The sequence below is a fragment of the Sinocyclocheilus grahami genome, unplaced genomic scaffold (genome assembly GCF_001515645.1).
Source record: "Sinocyclocheilus grahami isolate Dianchi unplaced genomic scaffold, SAMN03320097.WGS_v1.1 scaffold106.1, whole genome shotgun sequence".
NCBI lineage: Eukaryota > Metazoa > Chordata > Actinopteri > Cypriniformes > Cyprinidae > Sinocyclocheilus > Sinocyclocheilus grahami.
Window position 1 is genome coordinate 2092063 of NW_015505285.1, and position 26562 is coordinate 2118624.

The 26562-nt window shown below is 41.5% G+C and overlaps 3 protein-coding genes across 3 annotated transcripts in view; 2 read left to right on the forward strand and 1 right to left on the reverse strand.

Annotated features, from left to right (window-relative positions):
• Window positions 1–7326, reverse strand: part of LOC107588700 (dnaJ homolog subfamily B member 12-like) — an 11286-nt gene extending 3960 nt beyond the window's left edge. Inside the window, exons 1-5 of the mRNA XM_016276912.1 lie at window positions 7158–7326; window positions 5591–5663; window positions 5296–5441; window positions 5015–5191; window positions 4822–4901 (exon numbers count right to left, since the gene is read on the reverse strand). Of these exons, the coding sequence (XP_016132398.1) occupies window positions 4822–4901; window positions 5015–5191; window positions 5296–5441; window positions 5591–5663; window positions 7158–7326 (645 nt within the window). The remainder of the gene's footprint in view (window positions 1–4821; window positions 4902–5014; window positions 5192–5295; window positions 5442–5590; window positions 5664–7157) is intronic.
• A 6-nt stretch (window positions 7327–7332) lies between these two features.
• Window positions 7333–8787, forward strand: trmt2b (tRNA methyltransferase 2 homolog B). The gene has a single exon (XM_016276802.1). The coding sequence runs from the start codon at window positions 7338–7340 to the stop codon at window positions 8748–8750; it is 1413 nt and encodes a 470-aa protein (XP_016132288.1). The 5' UTR covers window positions 7333–7337; the 3' UTR covers window positions 8751–8787.
• A 1600-nt stretch (window positions 8788–10387) lies between these two features.
• Window positions 10388–25237, forward strand: LOC107588636 (acyl-CoA desaturase-like). The gene is made up of 6 exons (XM_016276805.1): window positions 10388–10501; window positions 10684–10882; window positions 12188–12318; window positions 22956–23161; window positions 24133–24365; window positions 24722–25237. The coding sequence occupies exons 2-6, from the start codon at window positions 10699–10701 to the stop codon at window positions 24919–24921; spliced, it is 954 nt and encodes a 317-aa protein (XP_016132291.1). The 5' UTR covers window positions 10388–10501; window positions 10684–10698; the 3' UTR covers window positions 24922–25237.
• Window positions 25238–26562: the final 1325 nt, after the last annotated feature.

Sequence of the window (26562 nt, forward strand, 5' to 3'; positions counted from 1 at the left end):
AGCAGTGTAGAGTAGCGCTTGTTTGTAATTTCTCCGATCACAAATGCAGAAATGGTTTTATGTTTACGCGGCACGATGCAGCGCAACGCATAAAAAGACAGTATAAGTCATTATAATCTGTAATTATGTCCCCACTGGATGCAACAAATGCCTCGTTTATAATGGGTTTTCGTGTTTTTGAATCGGCGTTCCGGCCGGACAGAGCATCACAGTATGGCAAGGGGGGTAACATTTCCGTCACACGCTTGAGTACCTCACCTTCAGCATTATAATTATTTGACCTGCGCCGGACAGAGACTGAGACGGTGCCGCTGCATGTCTGTGCCAAACCGCTCACGGCAGCATCATCAGCTTGAGATCGGTCTTTTTAGAGACCGTCGATCAAACATCCCAACGTGATTATCGGCCGATAGTGATCGGTAGCCGATCAATCTGAGCACCCCTACAATTTTGTCTAGTTTAAACCAAGATACATTTACTTGAGAAGCAAAATAATGTAATATTGGATGTCTTGTTTTATTAGAAATTGATCAAAATGAAGTGAGTTCATGATTAAAACCGGAACAAATATCTGCCAATGGGCTCAGAAAAACTGACTCAATTTAACTGGGAAAACAAGTTTTCATTCCCCATTGACAGATGTGTGTTTTTGTGTTAAGCATAAACTCTTAACACTTACTATTGTTCGATTCATCAGAAAATAAGACTTCATATATTTAATTTGCATCTCAAGTAATTGTAGTTATGTTTTTTTTTTGCAGTGCAAGCAACATTTAATGCCATGAATATGTGATTTTACGACCTTTTTAGGACCTGCAGAAACCCTGTGACACAATCTCATAACACATTTAATAAAGGGCTATGCTCTTCTTAATGGTCATTTCACCTGAATATCAACATTTGTGCGCTTTAGTCAGTTGAAACAGTATAGAGGTCAGTTGATCTAATTTTGTGTCTATGGAAAATAGTGATCTATAACATTATATTATGTTGAATATCAAAGGTTCTTGTGTAGAAATGTTAATGAGAGACTTGTGGACATATTAATGTTTTTTAGATTTGTGGAGTAGGGCTGGACGATATGGCCAAAATTTATATCACAATATATTATTTCTTAATTTCGGTCGATACGATATAATTCCGATATCATTATGAACACTATAAAAAAAAAAAGCCTCATAAAAACGTATGAGTATGTGTCTGTACCTACAAACTTCTGAAAAATGATTTTTCCAAGTCTATGAAACCTCCCCCTATAAAACGATATAATATTTAAGGAAAAAAACCCCAGCACAAATAAATTAATGTTCACCTTATATCAAACTATAGGCTGACATACACTACCAGTCAAAAGTTTTTGAACAGTAAGATTTTTAATGTTTTTTAAAGAATTCTCTTCTGCTCACCAAGCCTGCATTTATTTGATCCAAAATACAGCAAAAGCAGTAATATTGTGAAATATTTTTACTATTTAAAACAACAGTTTTCTATTTGAAAATATTCTTAAAATGTAATTTATTCCGGTGATTTCAAAGCTGAATTTTTAGCATCATTACTCGTCACATGATCCTTCAGAAATCCTTCTAATATGCTGCTTTGCTGCTCAAAAACATTTATTATTATGTTGAAAACAAATTAGTAGAATTTTTTTTCAGGTTTCTTTGATGAATAGAAAGTTCAGAAGAACAGCATTTATCTTTTGTAACATTATAATCTTTTTGATCAATTTAAAGCAACCTTGCTAAATAAAAGTATTATAAATAAAATAATATTGCAGCGCTAAATAAAATTTCTATTATTTCTTTCTTTTAAATAAATTATACTGACTCCAAGCTTTTGAATGCAATAGTGTATAATGTTATTAAAGCTTTTTATTTCAGATAAATGCTGATCTTTGGATCTTTCTATTCATCAAAGAATCCTGAACAAAAAATCTCAACTGTTTTAAATATTGATAATCAGCAAATCAGCATGTTAGAATGATTTCTGAATATTTAAAATAAATGCTTTCAAATAGAAAGCAGTTATTTTAAATAATAAAATTAATTCAAAATGTTACTGTTTTTGCTGTACTTTGGATCAAATAAACGCAGCCTTGGTGAGCAGAAGAGAATTCTTTAAAAAAACAAAAAAAACATTAAAAATCTTACAGTTCAAAACTTTAGACTGGTAGTGTAGGCTGATTATTCTTATAGATTGAAACAAATGTGCTTCAGCCAGGATAAAGAATATGAAAAGTGCTCTGAGTTGCTGCAGAAAACAAAAAAAATTGAGCAACAACAAAAACATGTTGCTGGAGATGGGCTTGTTAGCTTATTATTGAAAATGCAAACTGATTGTCTGCCAGCAGGAGGTGCTTTTAGATTGATAAAACTAGCGCTTTCCCTGGTAATGGCTGTAATCACAGCAGCTCCGCTCATGAACGCTACTTTATCAGATAAAATAAAAATGCCATCAAAACTTTTCTGAAGACAGTCGGTTCGCTTCAGAGATACATTCATATAAAACAACCGCGCCGCGTTTTGATTTTGAAACGTGCAGTGCTCATGTTTACTCAACGAAATCAAACGCCACAAATAAATCAATGCATGGGAAACACTGGTAATGTATATCGAAATAATCAGAAAATAAGACTTCATATATTTAATTTGCATCTCAAGTAATTGTAGTTATGTTTTTTTTTTGCAGTGCAAGCAACATTTAATGCCATGAATATGTGATTTTACGACTTTTTTAGGACCTGCAGAAACCCTGTGACACAATCTCATAACACATTTAATAAAGGGCTATGCTCTTCTTAATGGTCATTTCACCTGAATATCAACATTTGTGCGCTTTAGTCAGTTGAAACAGTATAGAGGTCAGTTGATCTAATTTTGTGTCTATGGAAAATAGTGATCTATAACATTATATTATGTTGAATATCAAAGGTTCTTGTGTAGAAATGTTAATGAGAGACTTGTGGACATATTAATGTTTTTTAGATTTGTGGAGTAGGGCTGGACGATATGGCCAAAATTTATATCACAATATATTATTTCTTAATTTCGGTCGATACGATATAATTCCGATATCATTATGAACACTATAAAAAAAAAAAGCCTCATAAAAACGTATGAGTATGTGTCTGTACCTACAAACTTCTGAAAAATGATTTTTCCAAGTCTATGAAACCTCCCCCTATAAAACGATATAATATTTAAGGAAAAAAACCCCAGCACAAATAAATTAATGTTCACCTTATATCAAACTATAGGCTGACATACACTACCAGTCAAAAGTTTTTGAACAGTAAGATTTTTAATGTTTTTTAAAGAATTCTCTTCTGCTCACCAAGCCTGCATTTATTTGATCCAAAATACAGCAAAAGCAGTAATATTGTGAAATATTTTTACTATTTAAAACAACAGTTTTCTATTTGAAAATATTCTTAAAATGTAATTTATTCCGGTGATTTCAAAGCTGAATTTTTAGCATCATTACTCGTCACATGATCCTTCAGAAATCCTTCTAATATGCTGCTTTGCTGCTCAAAAACATTTATTATTATGTTGAAAACAAATTAGTAGAATTTTTTTTCAGGTTTCTTTGATGAATAGAAAGTTCAGAAGAACAGCATTTATCTTTTGTAACATTATAATCTTTTTGATCAATTTAAAGCAACCTTGCTAAATAAAAGTATTATAAATAAAATAATATTGCAGCGCTAAATAAAATTTCTATTATTTCTTTCTTTTAAATAAATTATACTGACTCCAAGCTTTTGAATGCAATAGTGTATAATGTTATTAAAGCTTTTTATTTCAGATAAATGCTGATCTTTGGATCTTTCTATTCATCAAAGAATCCTGAACAAAAAATCTCAACTGTTTTAAATATTGATAATCAGCAAATCAGCATGTTAGAATGATTTCTGAATATTTAAAATAAATGCTTTCAAATAGAAAGCAGTTATTTTAAATAATAAAATTAATTCAAAATGTTACTGTTTTTGCTGTACTTTGGATCAAATAAACGCAGCCTTGGTGAGCAGAAGAGAATTCTTTAAAAAAACAAAAAAAACATTAAAAATCTTACAGTTCAAAACTTTAGACTGGTAGTGTAGGCTGATTATTCTTATAGATTGAAACAAATGTGCTTCAGCCAGGATAAAGAATATGAAAAGTGCTCTGAGTTGCTGCAGAAAACAAAAAAAATTGAGCAACAACAAAAACATGTTGCTGGAGATGGGCTTGTTAGCTTATTATTGAAAATGCAAACTGATTGTCTGCCAGCAGGAGGTGCTTTTAGATTGATAAAACTAGCGCTTTCCCTGGTAATGGCTGTAATCACAGCAGCTCCGCTCATGAACGCTACTTTATCAGATAAAATAAAAATGCCATCAAAACTTTTCTGAAGACAGTCGGTTCGCTTCAGAGATACATTCATATAAAACAACCGCGCCGCGTTTTGATTTTGAAACGTGCAGTGCTCATGTTTACTCAACGAAATCAAACGCCACAAATAAATCAATGCATGGGAAACACTGGTAATGTATATCGAAATATTGGAAATGTGTTTAAAAATTATATCACCGTTATTGAAAAAAATGATATCGCGATACATATTGAATTATTGTCCAGCCCTATTGTGGAGCTATAATATTCTGAAGTGAAAAGGGAACGGCTTCTTGTATAAGTTTACATTTTGTGCTATTCCCCTTAAAAACACATCATTCTGTACATGCTACACTTATATATCCACATCTTCCCACACCTTAGACTACAAGTAAAAAATCCGCACAAAACCCCTTATAATCTTGCAAGATGATTGGGCTCTTACTTCTCTCTGTTGTTCTCGTCGTTCATGTCGCTGCTGATGGCCAAACCTCATCCTGCCATTACTGTACACATGCACATTACCTAGAAACGAAAAAAAGAAATGGCATAATGACACATTTCACGGTTTTGAATGTATTCTAACACAACCACTGACATGTTTCTAAAACCACATTTAAAAAGGTCACAGCACTCACTGGTAGGAAATCCACCTCCAAAGAACATATTGAAAAGGTCCTCAGGGGAAATATCTGCTTCGAAATTTCTGTGATCGGTCCTGTGCCTGTGAGTCGGATGGGCTTTTTCTTCACCATAAACATCATACTGCCTTCTTTTTTCAGGGTTACTTAGAACTGCGTAAGCATTACCTATAGCTGTTGAAGACCAGGAAACCAAACATATGAGAAGACCACATGAAAACGCTCTCCATACTGATTGCAGAAATTCTAAATACACAGGTTTAAGTCATGTATTTTACCTTTAAATGCTTCAGTGGCACCAGGCGCATGGTTTTTATCTGGATGAAACTTTAGAGCTAGCTTTCGGTACGCTTTTTTCAGATCCTCCTCAGAGGCTTCTTTACTGACTCCAAGAATCTCATAATAGTCTTTACATCTCTTAATTCTGCATCAAGAGAACGACAGATCACAGTAGAAAAGGAAGAAAGTAGTCAGGCGATGAAACCACTATGCACACATATAAACCAAATGTTCATCTCATAAATAATGACCATGTCCCAGACTTTTAGGCAAGCAGTCAAACAAATAACAGACCTTTTGACGGCATCCAGCTGCTCTGATGTGTATGGTTTGGCTGACTCTGTGGCACCCTGTCCAGAGGAGTGATCTTCAGTGCTGCAGAAAACAAAAAAAATTGAGCAACAACAAAAACATGTTGCTGGAGATGGGCTTGTTAGCTTATTATTGAAAATGCAAACTGATTGTCTGCCAGCAGGAGGTGCTTTTAGATTGATAAAACTAGCGCTTTCCCTGGTAATGGCTGTAATCACAGCAGCTCCGCTCATGAACGCTACTTTATCAGATAAAATAAAAATGCCATCAAAACTTTTCTGAAGACAGTCGGTTCGCTTCAGAGATACATTCATATAAAACAACCGCGCCGCGTTTTGATTTTGAAACGTGCAGTGCTCATGTTTACTCAACGAAATCAAACGCCACAAATAAATCAATGCATGGGAAACACTGGTAATGTATATCGAAATATTGGAAATGTGTTTAAAAATTATATCACCGTTATTGAAAAAAATGATATCGCGATACATATTGAATTATTGTCCAGCCCTATTGTGGAGCTATAATATTCTGAAGTGAAAAGGGAACGGCTTCTTGTATAAGTTTACATTTTGTGCTATTCCCCTTAAAAACACATCATTCTGTACATGCTACACTTATATATCCACATCTTCCCACACCTTAGACTACAAGTAAAAAATCCGCACAAAACCCCTTATAATCTTGCAAGATGATTGGGCTCTTACTTCTCTCTGTTGTTCTCGTCGTTCATGTCGCTGCTGATGGCCAAACCTCATCCTGCCATTACTGTACACATGCACATTACCTAGAAACGAAAAAAAGAAATGGCATAATGACACATTTCACGGTTTTGAATGTATTCTAACACAACCACTGACATGTTTCTAAAACCACATTTAAAAAGGTCACAGCACTCACTGGTAGGAAATCCACCTCCAAAGAACATATTGAAAAGGTCCTCAGGGGAAATATCTGCTTCGAAATTTCTGTGATCGGTCCTGTGCCTGTGAGTCGGATGGGCTTTTTCTTCACCATAAACATCATACTGCCTTCTTTTTTCAGGGTTACTTAGAACTGCGTAAGCATTACCTATAGCTGTTGAAGACCAGGAAACCAAACATATGAGAAGACCACATGAAAACGCTCTCCATACTGATTGCAGAAATTCTAAATACACAGGTTTAAGTCATGTATTTTACCTTTAAATGCTTCAGTGGCACCAGGCGCATGGTTTTTATCTGGATGAAACTTTAGAGCTAGCTTTCGGTACGCTTTTTTCAGATCCTCCTCAGAGGCTTCTTTACTGACTCCAAGAATCTCATAATAGTCTTTACATCTCTTAATTCTGCATCAAGAGAACGACAGATCACAGTAGAAAAGGAAGAAAGTAGTCAGGCGATGAAACCACTATGCACACATATAAACCAAATGTTCATCTCATAAATAATGACCATGTCCCAGACTTTTAGGCAAGCAGTCAAACAAATAACAGACCTTTTGACGGCATCCAGCTGCTCTGATGTGTATGGTTTGGCTGACTCTGTGGCACCCTGTCCAGAGGAGTGATCTTCAGTGTTGTGACTTCTGTTTCGTAATCCATCATTTTCTCTAACGTATTCTTCACTTGTAGAAGGTCCTCCATTCTCAGCAGTAGACTCTAGTAAAGCTGAGACAAGAACACTTTCATTTAAATAAGAAGCACTGGTGTCTGTCTTTCCATCCATCCATCCATCCATCCTATTAAACAATGCGCTTACATTTAACCTGGCCTCTGCTGAAACTAGCAGTCATTATGCCAAAAACATGCTTCAGCTATTCAATAACCAGCCGCTGTGCTGTCAATACTGTAAAAAGAAGAAAGGAAAGGAAACCCAAACTACCTGCAGACTGGCACACTCTCTCCTGGGAAGAGAGACTGGCTGATACTGTGACTCCTCTGTGGAGAATGAGTTATGAGGAGCAGCTCCAGTGGAAACAAGAGCAGCAGCACAAGATCTTACTTGAGATGACAAAGCAACTAGCTCAGGATTCAATGCACCCTTTTTCAAATGACTTAAGATTCCCCCTCCTTCCCATAGTAGCCTCACCAGTGAGTGATGGATACCGCAACAAATCAACTTTCTCTGTCAACATAGGGGTAGATGGGAATCCAAAAACGGTTGGATTTTATATCGGCACTGGTAAAGCAGGCAACATTGTCTGTGTCCACGGTGACCATCTCCTGAACATGCCTTCAAAACACAAGATGGTTGCAAGGCACTATGAAGATTTTATACGCCTCTCACCACTCAAACCATGCATTTTACTTCACGATGGTGGTCACTGGAGAGAAATCACGATAAGAACAAATTCCGCCGGTCACACGATGGCCATAGTTTACATCCATCCCCAAACCCTAACGGCTGAGGAGATAGCCGTCCATAAAGCTGCTCTGGTGGAGTACTTCACACAAGGTCCAGGAGCAGTTTGTCAACTGGATTCTCTGTACTTCCAGGAGACCACAATGACCCGTTGCAGTCATGAACAATCCCCCTATCAGCTTCTGCATGGACAGCCCCATATCTTTGAGGAGGTGCTTGGCTTCAGGTTCCGCATTTCCGCTGATTCTTTCTTCCAGGTGAATCGGGGAGCGGCAGAAGCTTTGTACAAGACTGTTGCGGAGCTGAATTGGGCTTGTGTTGGGGGCACTCTGCTGGACGTCTGCTGTGGTACTGGAGCTATTGGCATTTCGTTATCGCCACAGATGGAGAGAGTCATTGGCATCGAGCTCATTGAGCAGGCGGTTGAAGACGCCAAGTTTAATGCAGCACTAAACAGAGTTCATAATTGTGAATATCTCTCAGGCAAAGCGGAAGTTGTTCTACCAAATCTGATGGCCACTTTGAATTCTGACGGCGGGCTGACAGCTGTTGTGAATCCGTCCAGGGCTGGCCTACATTATCGAGTTGTCAGAGCCTTGAGGAACCACCCAGCCATAAGAAGGCTTGTCTATATATCATGCAAACCTGATGGGGAGGCAATGAGGAACTTTATAGGCCTGTGCAGTTCAGACTATAAGAGGAAGATCATTGGAGAAGCCTTCAAACCAACTGTGGCCGTCCCTGTGGACCTGTTTCCACACACTCCTCACTGTGAACTAGTGCTTGTGTTTGAGCGATAGTAGTTGTTTTGGAATTCATTCAGATAAATGACTTTTTATTAATTTTCAATGCAGTTTCTCTCTCGTGAAATATTTAGTATAGTTAGCAAAAACTAAAATAAAATGAAATAAACGGTAACGGTATTAGACTAGTTTATTTTGTCTAGTTGACAAGGAAACATTTCATATTTTCATTTAGTTTAATTTGCTGTACTAAAATAACAAACTAAAAATAAAAATTGTATCGACATTAAGAAACTAATAACAAACCACAACAAAATTACTAAAACTGAAATTAAACTGAAAAAATTCAAAGTATCTCAGTGATACTGACATGACAGATTTACAATGTAAAACATGTTTTACAAGAACATGCTATTTTATCTAATAGCAGTTTAACAATATACTTGCATCTCAATGATATTAACACGTTTAGAAAACCCTTATGTTTTGTTTGTTTGATTCTACAGCAGATCCCTTACATTATCACTAGAGGGTAATATTGCGTCATCCCTCTATTTTGTGCAGTGCTACAGAGATGTGGTGCAGTTAGATATTTTCAAATGTGAATGCTTAAGGAATCTGTTCTATTTTCATAACCAACTTGCCCAGAAAAGCCAGTGTATTTATCTATATTTACAGAATTTGTGAAGTCTGATGGTAAGTATGATCAAGTTGTGAAAACAAGACAGATTCCTTAAGCATTAACAACAAGTTCACATTTGAAAATATGAATGCACCACGAAATAAACATATGATGAACACAACTATAATTTTCAACTGTGCTATGGTCTTTCTGTTTAAGTTTGGACACAAAACCACCACCATAGGCTTCAGTATGACACTGTTTCGTGTGACTGAGAAGGGCTGATCATTTCGATGAAGAAAGCTGACAACGAATCACCTACTGAACTAGGCAAAAACTTTTAAGTGCACCGATTGAGCAACCATTAAGTAAATGCTTCTTGACCAGAGTTAAAAGAGTGAGCCATTTTGTGTAACATGAAACAGTGACATGAGTGCAAAATACAATGTCATTCAATTACTGTAATGTGCTCAGCAGTACATTTTGAAATTGGAGATGAAATCTAGCTATGGGAAATTACATTAACTAATTCCTGTTTGAGGAACTACAGATTTGCTGTCATTTTAGCACATAAGGATCCATAGTTTCTCTTTTGAGGAAATCGTAGCTGTTGTAACACCTGTTCAGAAGAAGCCAATGCTTACTTTTTAGACTAAGCTAGAAACAAAATAAGCTTATTCTTGGAAAATATTGAAAGCTTTGCATTTGTATTTAAAGCATTGTAAAACTCACTATACAGTAAACACATTAACAGATATATGTATATGTGCTGAAAGTAGCTATTGCATAGCGTGTGCATAGTTATACAAACAGTGTATAACACGCATTGACTTAGGAGATATGGGTTCGAAGGGCAAAGACCTGTATTTTCTAATTTACTTATGACCATTAAAAAAACAAGCTTTGTAGAGATGTGATACGGATCTGTCTCACACAGTGAGAGTGCTTGCTATCAAACAGCAGCGTACATGGCGTCCACAACATACGCATCAGATAACCAGGCAACCAATGAAACTGGTAGGGCTAGACTGCATCCTCTCAGCCTCGTCCAATTGCATCATTTTAAACGAAACCAGAGGCTTAGACACGCAAAAAATAAAAGAAAAAATTCTATCACTAGAACCGGGAACCTGCCTGCTAGCGTCATCAAATTGCGATACTTCTTTATGGTTGCATTGCAAACAAGGTAAGCGAGTTACAGATGCGCGAATGCGGGTTTATTGAGACAGAAGTCACACCCATTTTGTGCAGAATTTAATGTATTCATTGTATGAGGGCTTTGTCTTTTATAATAATGATGACTGAAATGGCAGATGGCACTTCTTTGCCGTCGGTCGTGAAAATATAATCGACTCGTTCTCTTTACAGGAGACAATAACGAGCATGAAAGAAATGGCCGAAACGACGACAGAGGATGTTTATGATGATGCTTACGAGGAGAAACCGGGCCCGAGTCCTCCAGTGAAAATCGTATGGAGAAATGTTATATTAATGTCTCTTTTGCACCTAGGAGCTCTTTATGGTCTGATGATTCTTCCATCTGTCTCATCCTTAACGCTGATATGGAGTGAGTATGTTACTGTGTTAATTCTGATTCTATGAACTGACTGACGATTGTTAGCAACCTGGTTGTGTGTTTACTGTGTTTTTATTGTTATGGCCTAATCTTAATGTATAAAGAGACTGCATAATGTTGTATTGTCTGCAACTATTTGTTTTGTGTACAGATAGATAGATAGACACACGCACATAAATTATTTTATATAGGCTATACTTATAAGCCTAAACCATCCCCACCATAACCCTAATTTAATTTGGACTCAAAATGGTAAACATAGTAAACATTTAATTCAAAACATTTGTAAATACAATTGGCAACAAATATGGAAATAAGTCATATTAAATAAGTAAAATGTAAGTTAATAATTGTAATCAAATATAAAGTTGTTAGTTAATTTCACATTTATGGTCACTGAAAGTATTTTCTGCAATCTTCATGTGTCTAGTAGAAATACGTTGGAAATCGATTCATTAGTGGATTTTATGTATCAAATTAAACAGGAAAACCTGCTGATTTGTATTATATCAGTTCAGTCTTTTTAACATCCATGACATGAATATGAATCAAACTATAAATCAGACATGGCATTTAACTTTCTTAGTTCAAAATAGTTTTTTTTTTTTCTCATGTAAATCTTTAATAATTTTTACACTAACTTACAACTTGTATGATTTAAACTCTATCGCTCATGTGCAGTATAATTGGTTAAACTCAGCCACACTCCCCAGTTTCCCTTTCTTGTTTTGCAGGTATTTCCTCCCATAAGGGTAGAGGTGTTCTCCTCTTACAGATTCAAAGTCGTGATTACTGTTCTCAGATATGATCAATTATTGTGTCACGTTTGTTTCCGATAGCGAAAATATGTCAGGCCACTTTGTCTCAGCTAAATTTGTTATGCAGACCAATGCTAAAAGTGTTTTGTAAGCATGCATGTGTGTGAGTGATAGCGAGACAGTCCCGTGAATAATTTGAAATCCTACCAAAAACTATAACTGTGCTCCACTGTTGTGTACATTTTTGGCATCACAGGGCTGCATAATATTGCACCCTGTTGAACAAAGAACAATTGCTGCTGAAATAGGCTCTCCATTGTAAATTGAGCTGGGTCATGACAGTGTGCCCTTCTTCACAATCTGTGGCCTGGTATCCCACATCCCTTGCAGCCTTGTCTGACAACACACAGCGAGACATTTTGTTCTCTCATAGAGCAAATCAAGGGTGCACACACCGTTACACACTATAGAAGCTGTGTGTGGTTCAGACTAATTTGTTTTTAAGCATTCTGTTCTATTTTCTCTATTAATGTGACAGTGGGAGTGTGTTTCATGCTAAGTGCTCTAGGAATAACCGCTGGCGCCCATCGCCTTTGGAGCCACAGGTCCTACAAAGCCTCATTGCCATTACGAATCTTCCTAGCAACTGCGAACTCCATGGCTTTTCAGGTAAAACATTTTTAAGTGGATGAAACAATCTTCCACATTAAAGAATGCTGTAAACTCGAATACAGCTCAGATGGCGTAGTGGTTAAAGATCTGGGCTAATAGGTTCAAACCTCACAAGAGCCGAGCAATAGCCATTGTTCCCTTGAACAAAGCAATTAACCCCAGGATGTCCACCTGGAACTGTCCCTGTAATAAGTGTAGTGTAAGACACTTTGCATAAAAGCGTCTGCCAAATGACTACTTACACTTGCCATATGTGCATATATATATATATATATATATATATATATATATATATATACACACACACACACTGTATCTTAATCTTGCAGTTCCCTATCTGTTGGTCACTCCGAGTTATGTCGTGAGGTCATAGGGGGTTTACTTGAGAGCCCCAATCCACTCTGAATTTCAGAGAAAATGCCAATGAATTTTGGCTAGTGGATTTTGCATACCTGAGCCACTCCTCGTGCGTACGGGTATAGATAGGCGACAGGTGCATCCACTCATTCAGATTTTTGCTTCGGAGACAAGTGGGTGAATGATTTCTTCTCCACAAAGCCTTTCTGATCTGACTGGAAGAAAGAAACTGTTCCTGGTTGGCGTGACAGCACAAACAGCGGTGTCCCTGTTGATTCAGCAATTCCCCTGGGTGCTTCAACTAAAAGAGCAGCTTATCATCACTGACTTTTTAAAGATGCCGTTACGTCCTTGTTCTCTTGGTTGCGGTCGTTACCTGTCCTCTGTCGACGGCCACGAGCGTTGCCTTCAGTGTCTGGGCATCCAACACGCTGAAGCTGCGTTCGTGGATGACTCATGCATTCATTGCGAGCGTATGAGCATGGCTTCGCTGCTATCTTGCCTCTCTCTCCTCACGGGGAACGAAGCGGCACCCTCTGTCTCTACATGTCCCTGTTTCCCTGTCACAAGCAGGGGACCGCCGGCTAGAGCTCTGGGAGATCTGAGGGTCACAGTGAGAGCTTCTCCACTGGGCACGTCCCCACGGATCTCTCACTCCTTTTGCAGCGAATGTCTCATGCGGCTCCGAAGTAATTTCGCTGGCCCGGTTCGTGACGGTCCCAGCATTTCATTCGGTGCACCGTCGGAGGATCGGATGCCGATCGCAGCATCGGGGGATGGGCTATTGTCCTCCGAGGATGAAGATTCGGCGGGGCTGCCCTGCTCGGGTGTTGTCGCCACTGCCGAGTCAGACCCGGAGTTGACAGCCAAGCTTTCCAGGGCAGCAATGAGTATCGGGCTGGAGGTGAACACACTGCCCAGTCCAAGCCCTCACGGCTGGATGATTGATTTCTCAGCGCTTGGTGCAGCTCACAACCGCGCCGTGCACTGGTGCCTTTTTTCCCCGGAGGTGCATGAGGAGCTGACAAAGTCGTGGACAGCCCCTTTTTTGGCCAGAAGCCACTCGTCTCCCTCCTCTGTCCTCACTACTCTCGATGGCGGAGTGGCTAGGGGGTACGTAGACATTCCCCAGGTGGAGAGAGTGGTTGCGGTGCACCTGTGCCCGCAAAACGCCGCCACTTGGAGGAATCGTCAGTGTCTCCCGTCCAAAGTCTGTAAGCTGATGGCCGCTCTCGCTGCCAAAGCTTATGGTGCTGCGGGCCAGGCCGCCTCTGCCCTGCATGCCATGGCTATCAGTGTCTCCCGTCCAAAGTCTGTAAGCTGATGGCCGCTCTCGCTGCCAAAGCTTACGGTGCTGCGGGCCAGGCCGCCTCTGCCCTGCATGCCATGGCTATCCTGCAGGTCCACCAAGCCAAGGCACTCAAACAAATGCACGAGGGTAGTTCTGACCTAGGGTTGATGCAGGAACTGCGCAGAGCAACTGACTTCGCCCTCTGGGCGACGAAAGTTATGGCGCGGTCCCTTGGGAAGGCGATGTCCGAGGCCCAAGAGCGCCATCTTAGGCTTAACCTCACTGAGATGAGAGATGTCAACAAAGTGCGCTTTCTTGACGCTCCCATCTCGCAGGTTGGCCTATTCGGCGACACTGTCGAGGACTTTGCCTAGCATTTCTCGGCAGTGTAGAGATAGACTGAGGCCATCCAGCACATCTTGCCCCGACGTGATCCTCCAGCTGCCACCGCAGACCGCACCTCAGCCTGCTCGTCGGCGAGGGTGCCCCCCTGCATCCTCGGGAGCGCCTCCGCCCCGTGCTGAGACACCATCAAGGCCGGTGTGTCGAGCCTCTCGGAGGACTGTGACGCCCCCTGTATCCCAGCCGGCCCCTAAGTCCTCTAAAAAAACGACAAAGTGGCCCTGACACGGGCAACCCGGAGATGTGGGAAGCTTCTCTTTTTCAGGAGATGGCGAGAACAGCTCCACTCATTCCCCCAGAGGAGGGCCGGGCGGAGAATCCTTTGTTCCGTCTTGTTTCTGTTCCGCACCCACAATCAAAAAAAAGCCGTTTCCTTTTCCTCCGGGTTATCAGGCTCGTGGGTTGACAGTGAGCGACGCGCTGCCTCCTCACTTTCGCCCACGATGCCCCCTATCATCAGCAGCCTAGAGATCACTCTGGCCAGTCCCTCCGGGGACACGGGGAGTCCTGCTGTGATGAGCCAGGACACGATGCCTTCTGTTCCATCCAGCATGACTTCCCACCGCTGCACCACCGCGAGTGCGTCGATTGTCCCTTTGGTGCCACATGCACGGAGCTTGGAAGCATGGCTTGCGCTGCCCAACCCGTCCTGCTGGCTCATTCGGACAGGTCAACTCGGCTATGCGATTCAGTTTGCCAGGCGACCCCCCCAGGTTCAGTGGCATGGAGAATCCTTTGTTCCGTCTTGTTTCTGTTCCGCACCCACAATCGAAAAAAAGCAGTTTCCTTTTCCTCCGGGTTATCAGGCTCGTGGGTTGACAGTGAGCGACGCGCTGCCTCCTCACTTTCGCCCACGATGCCCCCTATCATCAGCAGCCTAGAGATCACTCTGGCCAGTCCCTCCGGGGACACGGGGAGTCCTGCTGTGATGAGCCAGGACACGATGCCTTCTGTTCCATCCAGCATGACTTCCCACCGCTGCACCACCGCGAGTGCGTCGATTGTCCCTTTGGTGCCACATGCACGGAGCTTGGAAGCATGGCTTGCGCTGCCCAACCCGTCCTGCTGGCTCATTCGGACAGGTCAACTCGGCTATGCGATTCAGTTTGCCAGGCGACCCCCCCAGGTTCAGTGGCATTCTCGAGACTTCGGTGGAAGCTCGAGATGCCCCTGTCCTGCGCGACGAGATTGCTGTCCTACTGGCGAAAGACGCAATCGAGCCTGTCCCTCCAGCCGAGATGAAGTCAGGGTTTTACAGCCCTTACTTCATCGTGCCCAAGAAAGGCGGTGGCCATCGGCCAATCCTGGATCTGCGTGTCTTGAATCCGGCCCTTCACAAGCTCCCATTCAAGATGTTGACGCAGAAGCGCATCATCAGATGCATCTAGCCCCAGGATTGGTTTGCAGCGGTCAACCTGAAGGACGCTTACTGTCATGTCTTGATTCTTCCTCGACACAGGCTGTTACTACAGTTTGCGTTCGAGGGTCGGGCATGGCTGTACAGGGTCCTCTCCTTCGGGCTGTCCCTGTCCCCCCGTGTCTTTACGAAGGTCACGGAGGGCGCCCTTGCCCCGTTATGGGAAGTGGGCATCAGGATCCTCAACTACATCAACGACTGGCTCATCATGGGCCGGTCACGAGAGCAGTTGTGCGATCACAGGGACCTGGTGCTCTGGCACCTCAGCCAGTTGGGGCTTCGGGTCAACTGGGAAAAGAGCAAACGCTCCCCCATGCAGAAAATCTCTTTTCTCAGTGTGGAGTTAGACTCTGTGAGTTTGACAGTGCGTCTGACCAACGAGCGCGCCCAGTCAGTGCTGAACTGAACTTCAGAGGAAGGAACGTGGTACCTCTGAAACATTTTCAGAGGCTCCTGGGGCATATGGCATCCGCAGCCACAGTCACGCCGCTCGGATTGCTTCATATGAGACCACTTCAACACTGGTTACACTCCCGAGTCCCGAGATGGGCATGGCGTCACAGTGCACTTCGTGTGACCATCACACCGGAGTTTCGCCACCTATTCAGCCCCTGGACAGACCTTGCCTTTCTACGGGCCAGGGTGCCCTTAGAACAAGTGTCCCGGCATGTCGTTGTCACGACGGATGCCTCCAGTACAGGTTGCGGCACTACATGCAACGGGCAGGCACCCTCTGGGCTCTCGACAGGGCCTCGACTGCTTTGGCACATCAATTGCCTAGAGCTGTTGGCAGTGCATCTGGCTTTGCGGCAGTTCCGGCCATTGCTGCAAGACAAGCACGTGTTGGTCCGCATGGACAACACTGCGGCTGTCTTGTACATCAACTGGCAGGGTGGTCTCCTCCTCTGGAGTCAGATGCGGCTCAAGTCGATGCACGCTGTCCACATTCTGGGGGAAATAGTGCAGCCGACGCGCTCTCACAACAGCTCACATTCTCTGGATAATGGCGACTCCATCCCGAGACAATCCGGCTGATCTTGAGTCAGTTCGCGGAAGCCCAGGTAGACCTGTTTGCTTCCCACAAGTCCTCCCACTGCCAGCTGTATTACTCCCTGACCGAGGCCCCCCTCGGCACGGATGCACTAGCACACAGCTGGCCTCGGGCACTACGCAAGTATGCGTTTCCTCCAGTGAGCCTTCTCGCACAGACACTGTGCAAGGTCAGGGAGGACGAGGAACAGGTCTTGCTGGTTGCGACTTACTGGCCCACCCAGACCTGGTTTTTGGAACTCATGGTCCTTGCGACAGCCCCTCCCTGGTGCATCCCTCTGAGGAAGGACCTCCTTTCTCAGGGGCTCGGCACCATATGGCACCCACGTCCAGATCACTGGGACCTCCATGTGTGGCTCCTGGATGGGATGTGGCAGACTTAAGTGATCTGCCACTGGCGGTGGTAAACACGATCACTCAGGCTAGAGCTCCCTCGATGAGGCAAGCCTATGCTCTGAAGTGGAGTCTGTTTGTGAACTAGTATTCTTCACGCCGAGAAGACCCCTGAAGATGCACAATTGGAGTAGTGCTTTCTTTCCTGCAAGGAAGGTTGGAGCATAGGCTGTCACCCTCCACCTTGAAAGTGTATGTGGCTGCTATCACAACACATCATGAGGCCAGGCCGGTCCCTGGGAAAGCACAATCTAATCGTCAGGTTCCTGAGGGGTGCCAGAAGGTTGAATCCTCCTAGGCCACCCCTGGTGTCCTCCTGGGATCTCTCTACTGTCCTGGCTGGCCTTCAGAGGAATCCCTTTGAACCGCTGGACTCAGTTGAGCTTATGTTCCTGTCTGCAAAGACAGTGCTCCTGACTGCGCTCACTTCCATCAAGAGGGTCGGGGACCTGTTCCTGGTTGGCGTGACAGCACAAACAGCGGTGTCCCTGTTGATTCAGCAATTCCCCTGGGTGCTTCAACTAAAAGAGCAGCTTCTCATCACTGACTTTTTAAAGATGCCGTTACGTCCTTGTTCTCTTGGTTGCGGTCGTTACCTGTCTTCTTTCGACGGCCACGAGCGTTGCCTTCAGTGTATGGGCATCCAACACGCTGAAGCTGCGTTCGTGGATGACTCATGCATTCATTGCGAGCGTATGAGCATGGCTTCGCTGCTATCTCGCCTCTCTCTCCTCACGGGGAACGAAGCGGCACTCTCTGTCTCTACCCGTCCCGGTTTCCCTGTCACGAGCAGGGGACCGCCGGCTAGAGCTCTGGGAGATCTTAGGGTCACAGTGAGAGCTTCTCCGCCGGGCACATCCCCACGAATCTCTCACTCCGAAGTCGTGGACAGCCCCTTTTTCAGCCAGAAGCCACTCGTCTCCCTCCTCCGTCCTCACTACTCTCAATGGACAGCTCTAACAACAGCTCACGTTCTCTGGATAATGGCGACTCCATCCCGAGACGATCCGGCTGATCTTGAGTCAATTCGGGGAAGCCCAGGTAGACCTGTTTGCTTCCCAAAAGTCCTCCCACTGCCAGCTATATTACTCCCTGACCGAGGCCCCCCTCGGCACAGATGCACTAGCATTTTCCAGACTCCAAGCATTTTCGGTGAGCAAAGAGTGCCTTGTGTTCGGGCCGGCCTACTCTCACGTTGTCCTGAGACCCTGGCCTGGATTGTCTGCTATGGATGTCAGCAGAAAGGGAAGACTGTCTCCAAGCAGAGGTTGGCCCACTGGATAGTGGATGCCATTGCCTTGGCCTACCATTCCCAAGGCGAGCCGTGCCCCCTGGGGGTGAGGGCTCACTCCACACAGAGTGTTGCCTCCTCCTATGCGCTGGCGCACGCCGCCTCTCTGGCAAACATCTGGAGAGCTGCGGGCTGGGCAACACCGAACACCTTTGCGAGATTTTACAGTCTTCGCGTTGAGCCGGTTTCTTCCCATGTCTTGGGTAAGAGGTAAGTGGCGGGAAGAGCCAGCCAGTGTCACGCTTGCTGCGCCATTCCCCCTCACCCGGGGATGCAAGCGCCTTTTCCTCCTCCAGTAAGTTCCCCGGTCAGCAAACCCTGGTTGAGTATCCTCCAGCACCCCCCGCAGTCAGACTGGGCGGAGCAGTCTGACGCCAGGCCCGGTATCGGTGTTAACTTGCCCGGGTTTACGGTCAGCCCATTTATTGTGCTAGGTGTCCATATGGCTTAATTTCCTGCGGCCGATCCCATATGTGTATTCTTCCACGGTAAGGTTTCCCTCTCAGTGAACCCATGTCTTCCCTTTGACAGACCACTCTGTCTGTCTCTGCTGCACTGTAAAAAAATATTTTAACAGTAAAAGACTGTAAAAACGCTACAGTAAAAACCTGTTAACTGGTTAACAGTAAGTTTCCATACTATATTAGGTGAATAAATGTAATTACATTTAATGTAATTATACAGTAAAATACTGTTAAAAAAGACGGTTTTTGGAAGTGAAAAAGAAAAATTCATTGTATAATTTACAGTGACATTGCCCTCCTCAGCTCATAGAAAAGCTGTTTGTGATGAGCTTTGGTTCATCATGTGACTTTCTCACTTTATTGTGCTAGGTGTCCATATGGCTTAATTTCCTGCGGGCGATCCCATATGTGTATTCTTCCACGGTAAGGTTTCCCTCTCAGTGAACCCATGTCTTCCCTTTGACAGACCACTCTGTCTGTCTCTGCTGCACTGTAAAAAAATATTTTAACAGTAAAAGACTGTAAAAACGCTACAGTAAAAACCTGTTAACTGGTTAACAGTAAGTTTCCATACTATATTAGGTGAATAAATGTAATTACATTTAATGTAATTATACAGTAAAATACTGTTAAAAAAGACGGTTTTTGGAAGTGAAAAAGAAAAATTCATTGTATAATTTACAGTGACAAACCGTAAATTGACACTCCCAAAATTCCCTGCATGACACTCTCATATTTGAAGTTTTTTGTTGAAATAACATGTTTCTTCTTATTTTTTTCTTATCAGTTGTGTACATTAGGGTTTAATCTTACATCTAATGTTGTTAAATGAATGTTTATTGCATTGTTTCAGTATCATGTGTCACCATGATGGGGTTTAGTGTTTGTGTGAATGACACTGTGTACCTTCTATATATAAGTATTGCCCTCCTCAGCTCATAGAAAAGCTGTTTGTGATGAGCTTTGGTTCATCATGTGACTTTCTCATCACCACCAGATTTTGGTGGTTATTAGTGCATTACAATAGTTCAAAACAGATATTAGTACTTCAATATGTTGGTTTATTAACATTACATCAGTTAATGAAATACGGTATTTTATTGTGAATTTAAGTTAAGTCTGTAAAACCTAAAATGTTGCTACCATATTTTTTACGGTGAAGTTCTGGCAACCACAGCTGCCGGAATTTTACCGTAAATGTCACACTTTTTTTTTTACAGTGTGGAAGCCGTTCCTCCCTACTCCTAGGTAGGACCTGCCTCAGAGACCATTCCATATGTAGTACTGCCCCAGGCCTGTGTCAGTCCATATCAGTGTCTCCACATGATACCTCCCTATGGGCAGGATGTGGTCTCCATAGCACCCTTCTCCGTGAAGTGCCTTTCATGAAGGTCGAAATCCCTTCTCTTAAGAAAAATTTTCTGTCATAGGAACAGCGGCTTGGCTATCTCTAGCAGCGATGTACTCACCTTTTGGTTCCTGTGGGTGCCAAGGTCAACGAATTTGCGCTGGGAAGGTTACGACCTTTGCGTAGCATTTGTCTGACATGCGGCTGCTTGTCAACATTTGCAGCGCTTCAGGGTTGTGACGGGTTTCAGGTTGTGGTGCTTTCCATAGACCCCCTATGTCATCACGACATAACTCGTAGTGACCGACAGATAGGGAACGTCTCGCTTACGTATGTAACCCTCATTCCCTGATGGAGGATACTCAACCAGGGTTCACCGTCCGGGGAATTTACTGGAGGAGGAAAAGGCGCTCACATCCCTGGGTGAGGGAGAATGAGTGGATGTGAGCCTGAGTGATCGTGCTTACTACTGCCGGTGGCAGATCACTTAAGTCTGCTGCATCACGTTCAGGAGCCACACGTGGAGGTCCGGGATGCAAGCGCCTTTTCCTCCTCCAGTAAGTTCCCCGGTCAGCAAACCCTGGTTGAGTATCCTCCAGCACCCCCCGCAGTCAGACTGGGCGGAGCAGTCTGACGCCAGGCCCGGTATCGGTGTTAACTTGCCCGGGTTTACGGTCAGCCCATTTATTGTGCTAGGTGTCCATATGGCTTAATTTCCTGCGGCCGATCCCATATGTGTATTCTTCCACGGTAAGGTTTCCCTCTCAGTGAACCCATGTCTTCCCTTTGACAGACCACTCTGTCTGTCTCTGCTGCACTGTAAAAAAATATTTTAACAGTAAAAGACTGTAAAAACGCTACAGTAAAAACCTGTTAACTGGTTAACAGTAAGTTTCCATACTATATTAGGTGAATAAATGTAATTACATTTAATGTAATTATACAGTAAAATACTGTTAAAAAAGACGGTTTTTGGAAGTGAAAAAGAAAAATTCATTGTATAATTTACAGTGACATTGCCCTCCTCAGCTCATAGAAAAGCTGTTTGTGATGAGCTTTGGTTCATCATGTGACTTTCTCATCACCACCAGATTTTGGTGGTTATTAGTGCATTACAATAGTTCAAAACAGATATTAGTACTTCAATATGTTGGTTTATTAACATTACATCAGTTAATGAAATACGGTATTTTATTGTGAATTTAAGTTAAGTCTGTAAAACCTAAAATGTTGCTACCATATTTTTTACGGTGAAGTTCTGGCAACCACAGCTGCCGGAATTTTACCGTAAATGTCACACTTTTTTTTTTACAGTGTGGAAGCCGTTCCTCCCTACTCCTAGGTAGGACCTGCCTCAGAGACCATTCCATATGTAGTACTGCCCCAGGCCTGTGTCAGTCCATATCAGTTATAATTTACAGTGACAAACCGTAAATTGACACTCCCAAAATTCCCTGCATGACACTCTCATATTTGAAGTTTTTTGTTGAAATAACATGTTTCTTCTTATTTTTTTCTTATCAGTTGTGTACATTAGGGTTTAATCTTACATCTAATGTTGTTAACAGATATTAGTACTTCAATATGTTGGTTTATTAACATTACATCAGTTAATGAAATACGGTATTTTATTGTGAATTTAAGTTAAGTCTGTAAAACCTAAAATGTTGCTACCATATTTTTTACGGTGAAGTTCTGGCAACCACAGCTGCCGGAATTTTACCGTAAATGTCACACTTTTTTTTTTACAGTGTGGAAGCCGTTCCTCCCTACTCCTAGGTAGGACCTGCCTCAGAGACCATTCCATATGTAGTACTGCCCCAGGCCTGTGTCAGTCCATATCAGTGTCTCCACATGATACCTCCCTATGGGCAGGATGTGGTCTCCATAGCACCCTTCTCCGTGAAGTGCCTTTCATGAAGGTCGAAATCCCTTCTCTTAAGAAAAATTTTCTGTCATAGGAACAGCGGCTTGGCTATCTCTAGCAGCGATGTACTCACCTTTTGGTTCCTGTGGGTGCCAAGGTCAACGAATTTGCGCTGGGAAGGTTACGACCTTTGCGTAGCATTTGTCTGACATGCGGCTGCTTGTCAACATTTGCAGCACTTCAGGGTTGTGACGGGTTTCAGGTTGTGGTGCTTTCCATAGACCCCCTATGTCATCACGACATAACTCGTAGTGACCGACAGATAGGGAACGTCTCGCTTACGTATGTAACCCTCATTCCCTGATGGAGGGAACGGAGACGTTATGTCCCCATGCCACAACCTCAAACCATCGCTGGTTGCCAAGGACAAGTTCTTGGCTCCTTAGCGTAAAACCTGAATGAGTGGATGCACCTGTCGCCTATTTATACCTGTATGCACGGGGAGGGTCTCAGGTATGCAAAATCCACTATCCAAAATTCATTGGCGTTTTCTCTTAAAGTCAGAGTGGATTGGGGCTCTCAAGTAAACCCTCTATGTCGTCACGACATAACGTCTCCATTCCCTCCATCAGGGAACGAGGGTTACGTACGTAACCAAGACGTTTCTCGTTCACTTTTCACTCACTTGTACTCAACTTAGAGTATGAGAGATATAATATACAATTACAATAATGATGAATATATATCTGTTTAGAATGATATCTATGAGTGGGCCAGAGACCATCGTGTCCATCATAAGTTTTCCGAGACTCATGCGGACCCACACAATGCCCGCAGAGGATTCTTCTTCGCTCACATCGGCTGGCTGCTGGTCCGCAAACACCCAGAAGTTATTGAGAAAGGACGCAAACTGGAGCTCGCTGATCTAAAAGCGGATGGGGTTGTAATGTTTCAGAGGAGGTCAGTGGGATATTGTGGTATTTCATATTCAATTTTGTAAATCTCCTTACCTACACTGCTGTATAAAAGTTTGGGGTCTGTAAGATTTATTCAGCAAGGATGCATCAAATTTATTAGAAATGACAGTAAAGGCATTCATATTGTTACAAAATATTTCAATTTCAAATAAATACTGTTCTTTTGAGCTTTCTGTTAATCAAAGAATCCTAAAGAAAATAAAAAAAATTCACAAAATATTATGCAGCACAACATTTTTCAATATTGATAATAATAAGAAATGGTTCTTGAGCACCAAATCAGAATAATTTCTGAAAGATCATATGACACTGAAGACTGGAATAATGGATGCTGTAAATTCAGACTTGCCATCACAGGAATGAGACATTTTAAAAAATGATTAATTATTACATTTGAAAACAAATATTACAATAGAAAACTTGTTAATTTAAATTGTAACAATATTTTACAATTGACTGTTTTTACTGTAATTTTGATCAAATAAATGCAGCTTTTGATAGACCTTTTTCTGAAATATTTTACAAACCTTATCTAAAAAACCTGACAAAGACAATACTAACTTTGATTCAGGTTTAGTCATTTCTTATGACCTAAAATTTTCATTACACCTCTGACCTCGCCATTGGGAGCTGCCATCTGAACCAGGCCTCATATTTAGCACTAGCTAGTGTGGAATAATCAATATCCTTTCCTTTGAATGACATCCAATAAAAGACCTGAGCTTTTTGATAAGAGTTTAAGAACACGTTTCATTGCTAGATCAGATAGTAGGAGAACAGCTGGTTAGTCAGCATTTCGAACTGCATGTTGTGCTCCAACTAAGGTTTAACAACCAATGTTAATTCAGAAAATCTATGACATACATAGAAGAACATGTGACAATATAGTGTAAAGCAGTGATAAAATTGCTATTAAAAATTGTTGTTTTTAATCTTTCATTTCTCTGTCCATAGGCATTACAAGTTATCTGTGGTGGTGATGTGCTTTTTCGTTCCCACGTTTGTACCTTGGTTCTTTTGGGAAGAGAGTCTTTTGACTAGTTATTTAGTTCCTTGTCTGTTGAGATACACTGTGTCCCTTAATGCGACCTGGCTGGTCAACAGTGCAGCTCACATGTGGGGAATGAGGCCTTATGACCACAACATCAATCCCAGAGAGAACAAGTTTGTTGCCTTCAGTGCCATCGGTAAGAACAGTGTCTTTCCTTTTACAGATTAATATAAATTAATTCAATTTTGTTGAAAAAAACAAGATTAAATATTCTATTCTGCACATTTATTTATTGACATATATTTAAAAATACAAAAACATTTATGTATTTTTAATAAAATGTATTAATACTATATATAAAATAAATAGTATTAAACCATTTTTATTGTTTAATATAGGTTTTTATATGTACAATATTTTGTTGAAAGTTTATGTTTACATTTTTTCAGGATTATTGATGAATAGAAAGTTTAAAAGAACCAAATTTATTTGAAATGAACATATCAAAATCGTATGTACTGATTGGAAAATATATGCATGGTTTAATTTCAGGTGAAGGATTTCACAACTATCATCACACATTCCCCCATGATTATGCTGCAAGTGAGTTTGGCAGTCGGCTGAATTTTACCAAGGCGTTTATAGATCTCATGTTTTTCTTTGGACTGGCCAAGGATTGCAGGAGGGTAACTCATGAGACCATCATGGCCCGCGTTCAACGCACTGGTGATGGCAGCCACAATAGTGGTTGATTTGTTCAGTACATATGACAAAAAACAAAAAACAAACAAACAAACAAAAAAAGTAATAAGGCAACAAAAGCATTTACAGCATTTCTTAGTGTGCAATGAAGATTGATCTATATACACTCTCATATGAAATAAGAAACTCTAGAGTGTGTTGGACTAATATGTGTTCTTAAGAATTCTTTCCTTTTCATGACATGTATTAGACTGTGGGAGATTATTTTCAGAGATGGTAAAGGCCATAGATTGAGAGGATAATTGTGTCTCAGTCTGCCTCAAGAGGCAAGAGATGGTACTTCACTAGTTAAACAGACATGTGCCTGTTACATCCCTCTCTCATGAATAGGTTGACCCATGTTTTCTCTGGCTAAGCAGTTACTGTTGTGATTTTAAAACATCATTCCAGCGAGCTATACAAGCTGTAAAATTAAGATGATATGCTATTAATATACTGGCACTATATTACATTTTCTTAGATAAATAAAAGCTGATTTCCATTTGAAACTGAAATAAATTTAACAACCACACAAAATAGTTTTTTATAGGTATATGTAGTCAAATAAGACTGCCATAGAAAAGTCCATGGGAAAATTGTTCTCAATTGAGCTAAAATGTTGTTGTTGTTTTTTTGTAAAAATTCTGTTTAGAATAGGTTTGTTTGACAGTATACATGAAAATACATCTGGCATTATTGATCAAACTATTTGTATTTTTATTTAAAATTCTTGTTTAATCTTATTTATTTATATTCTACATGCCAATGCAAAGGTCCTCAGATCAGTGATGCTTTTAATGAGGAATTCCCTCAAGTAAAATGAGCAATTTTATCAGAAAGTTTAATTTCTTAATCATTATTTTCCATGTTGCATATGCTCTATCTGGTTTCCTTGGACTCTTGTGGTCCTGTAAAAAAAAGTACCTGTCAAATGACCAGGTAAGCCTTTATGGTGAACTCTTTTCTAATTACAAATATATTGAAGTATGAAAGGACTATTTCAAGTATTATGAAAGATATTTAACCAAAAAACATTTTGAAAGAAATGTGTCTGTTGGAGTAAAAGTATTAATGTGTACACTTATTCTAGCAGATTTATTATAGGACATTTATTTGTCCTTATGATGTAATCCAAGGATTGGAATATTAAAATGTCTTCATCAGATAGAATCTTGCCCTTTGCCTTATAAAATAGGCCTATATATATTCAGATTTTGGGTTAGACTCAAAATTGAAAATACAAAGATGATGTATAGCATCAGAAAAATTATTTCAAACTTATGAAGTTTTAAGTCATTCAGGGTGGGCTGTTTTCTTGGCTCTTCCGTGACGAATGAATGACCATCTGTAGCTCCCTACATATATATATTTTTCTCATAAATGTTTATAGGTTGTATGCATTTTCCAAATGTAAAAATGCCAAATGCTTTATATATTTAAAACCTACACCCATGATTAAGAAGAAACACAAATTGACACGCTGTTTTACAGCTTAATTATTTATACAGTGTTGACCTTTGATGTCTAGGAGCCTTAATGGGCACATTTTCAAGGAATGTTGTTTCATGTACCATAAACCAAAATTACTCTAAGTGGAAGAGTTTTGAGAGTTGTACCGTGAGTTTTGTTATGAATCAATATTAATCTTTTCT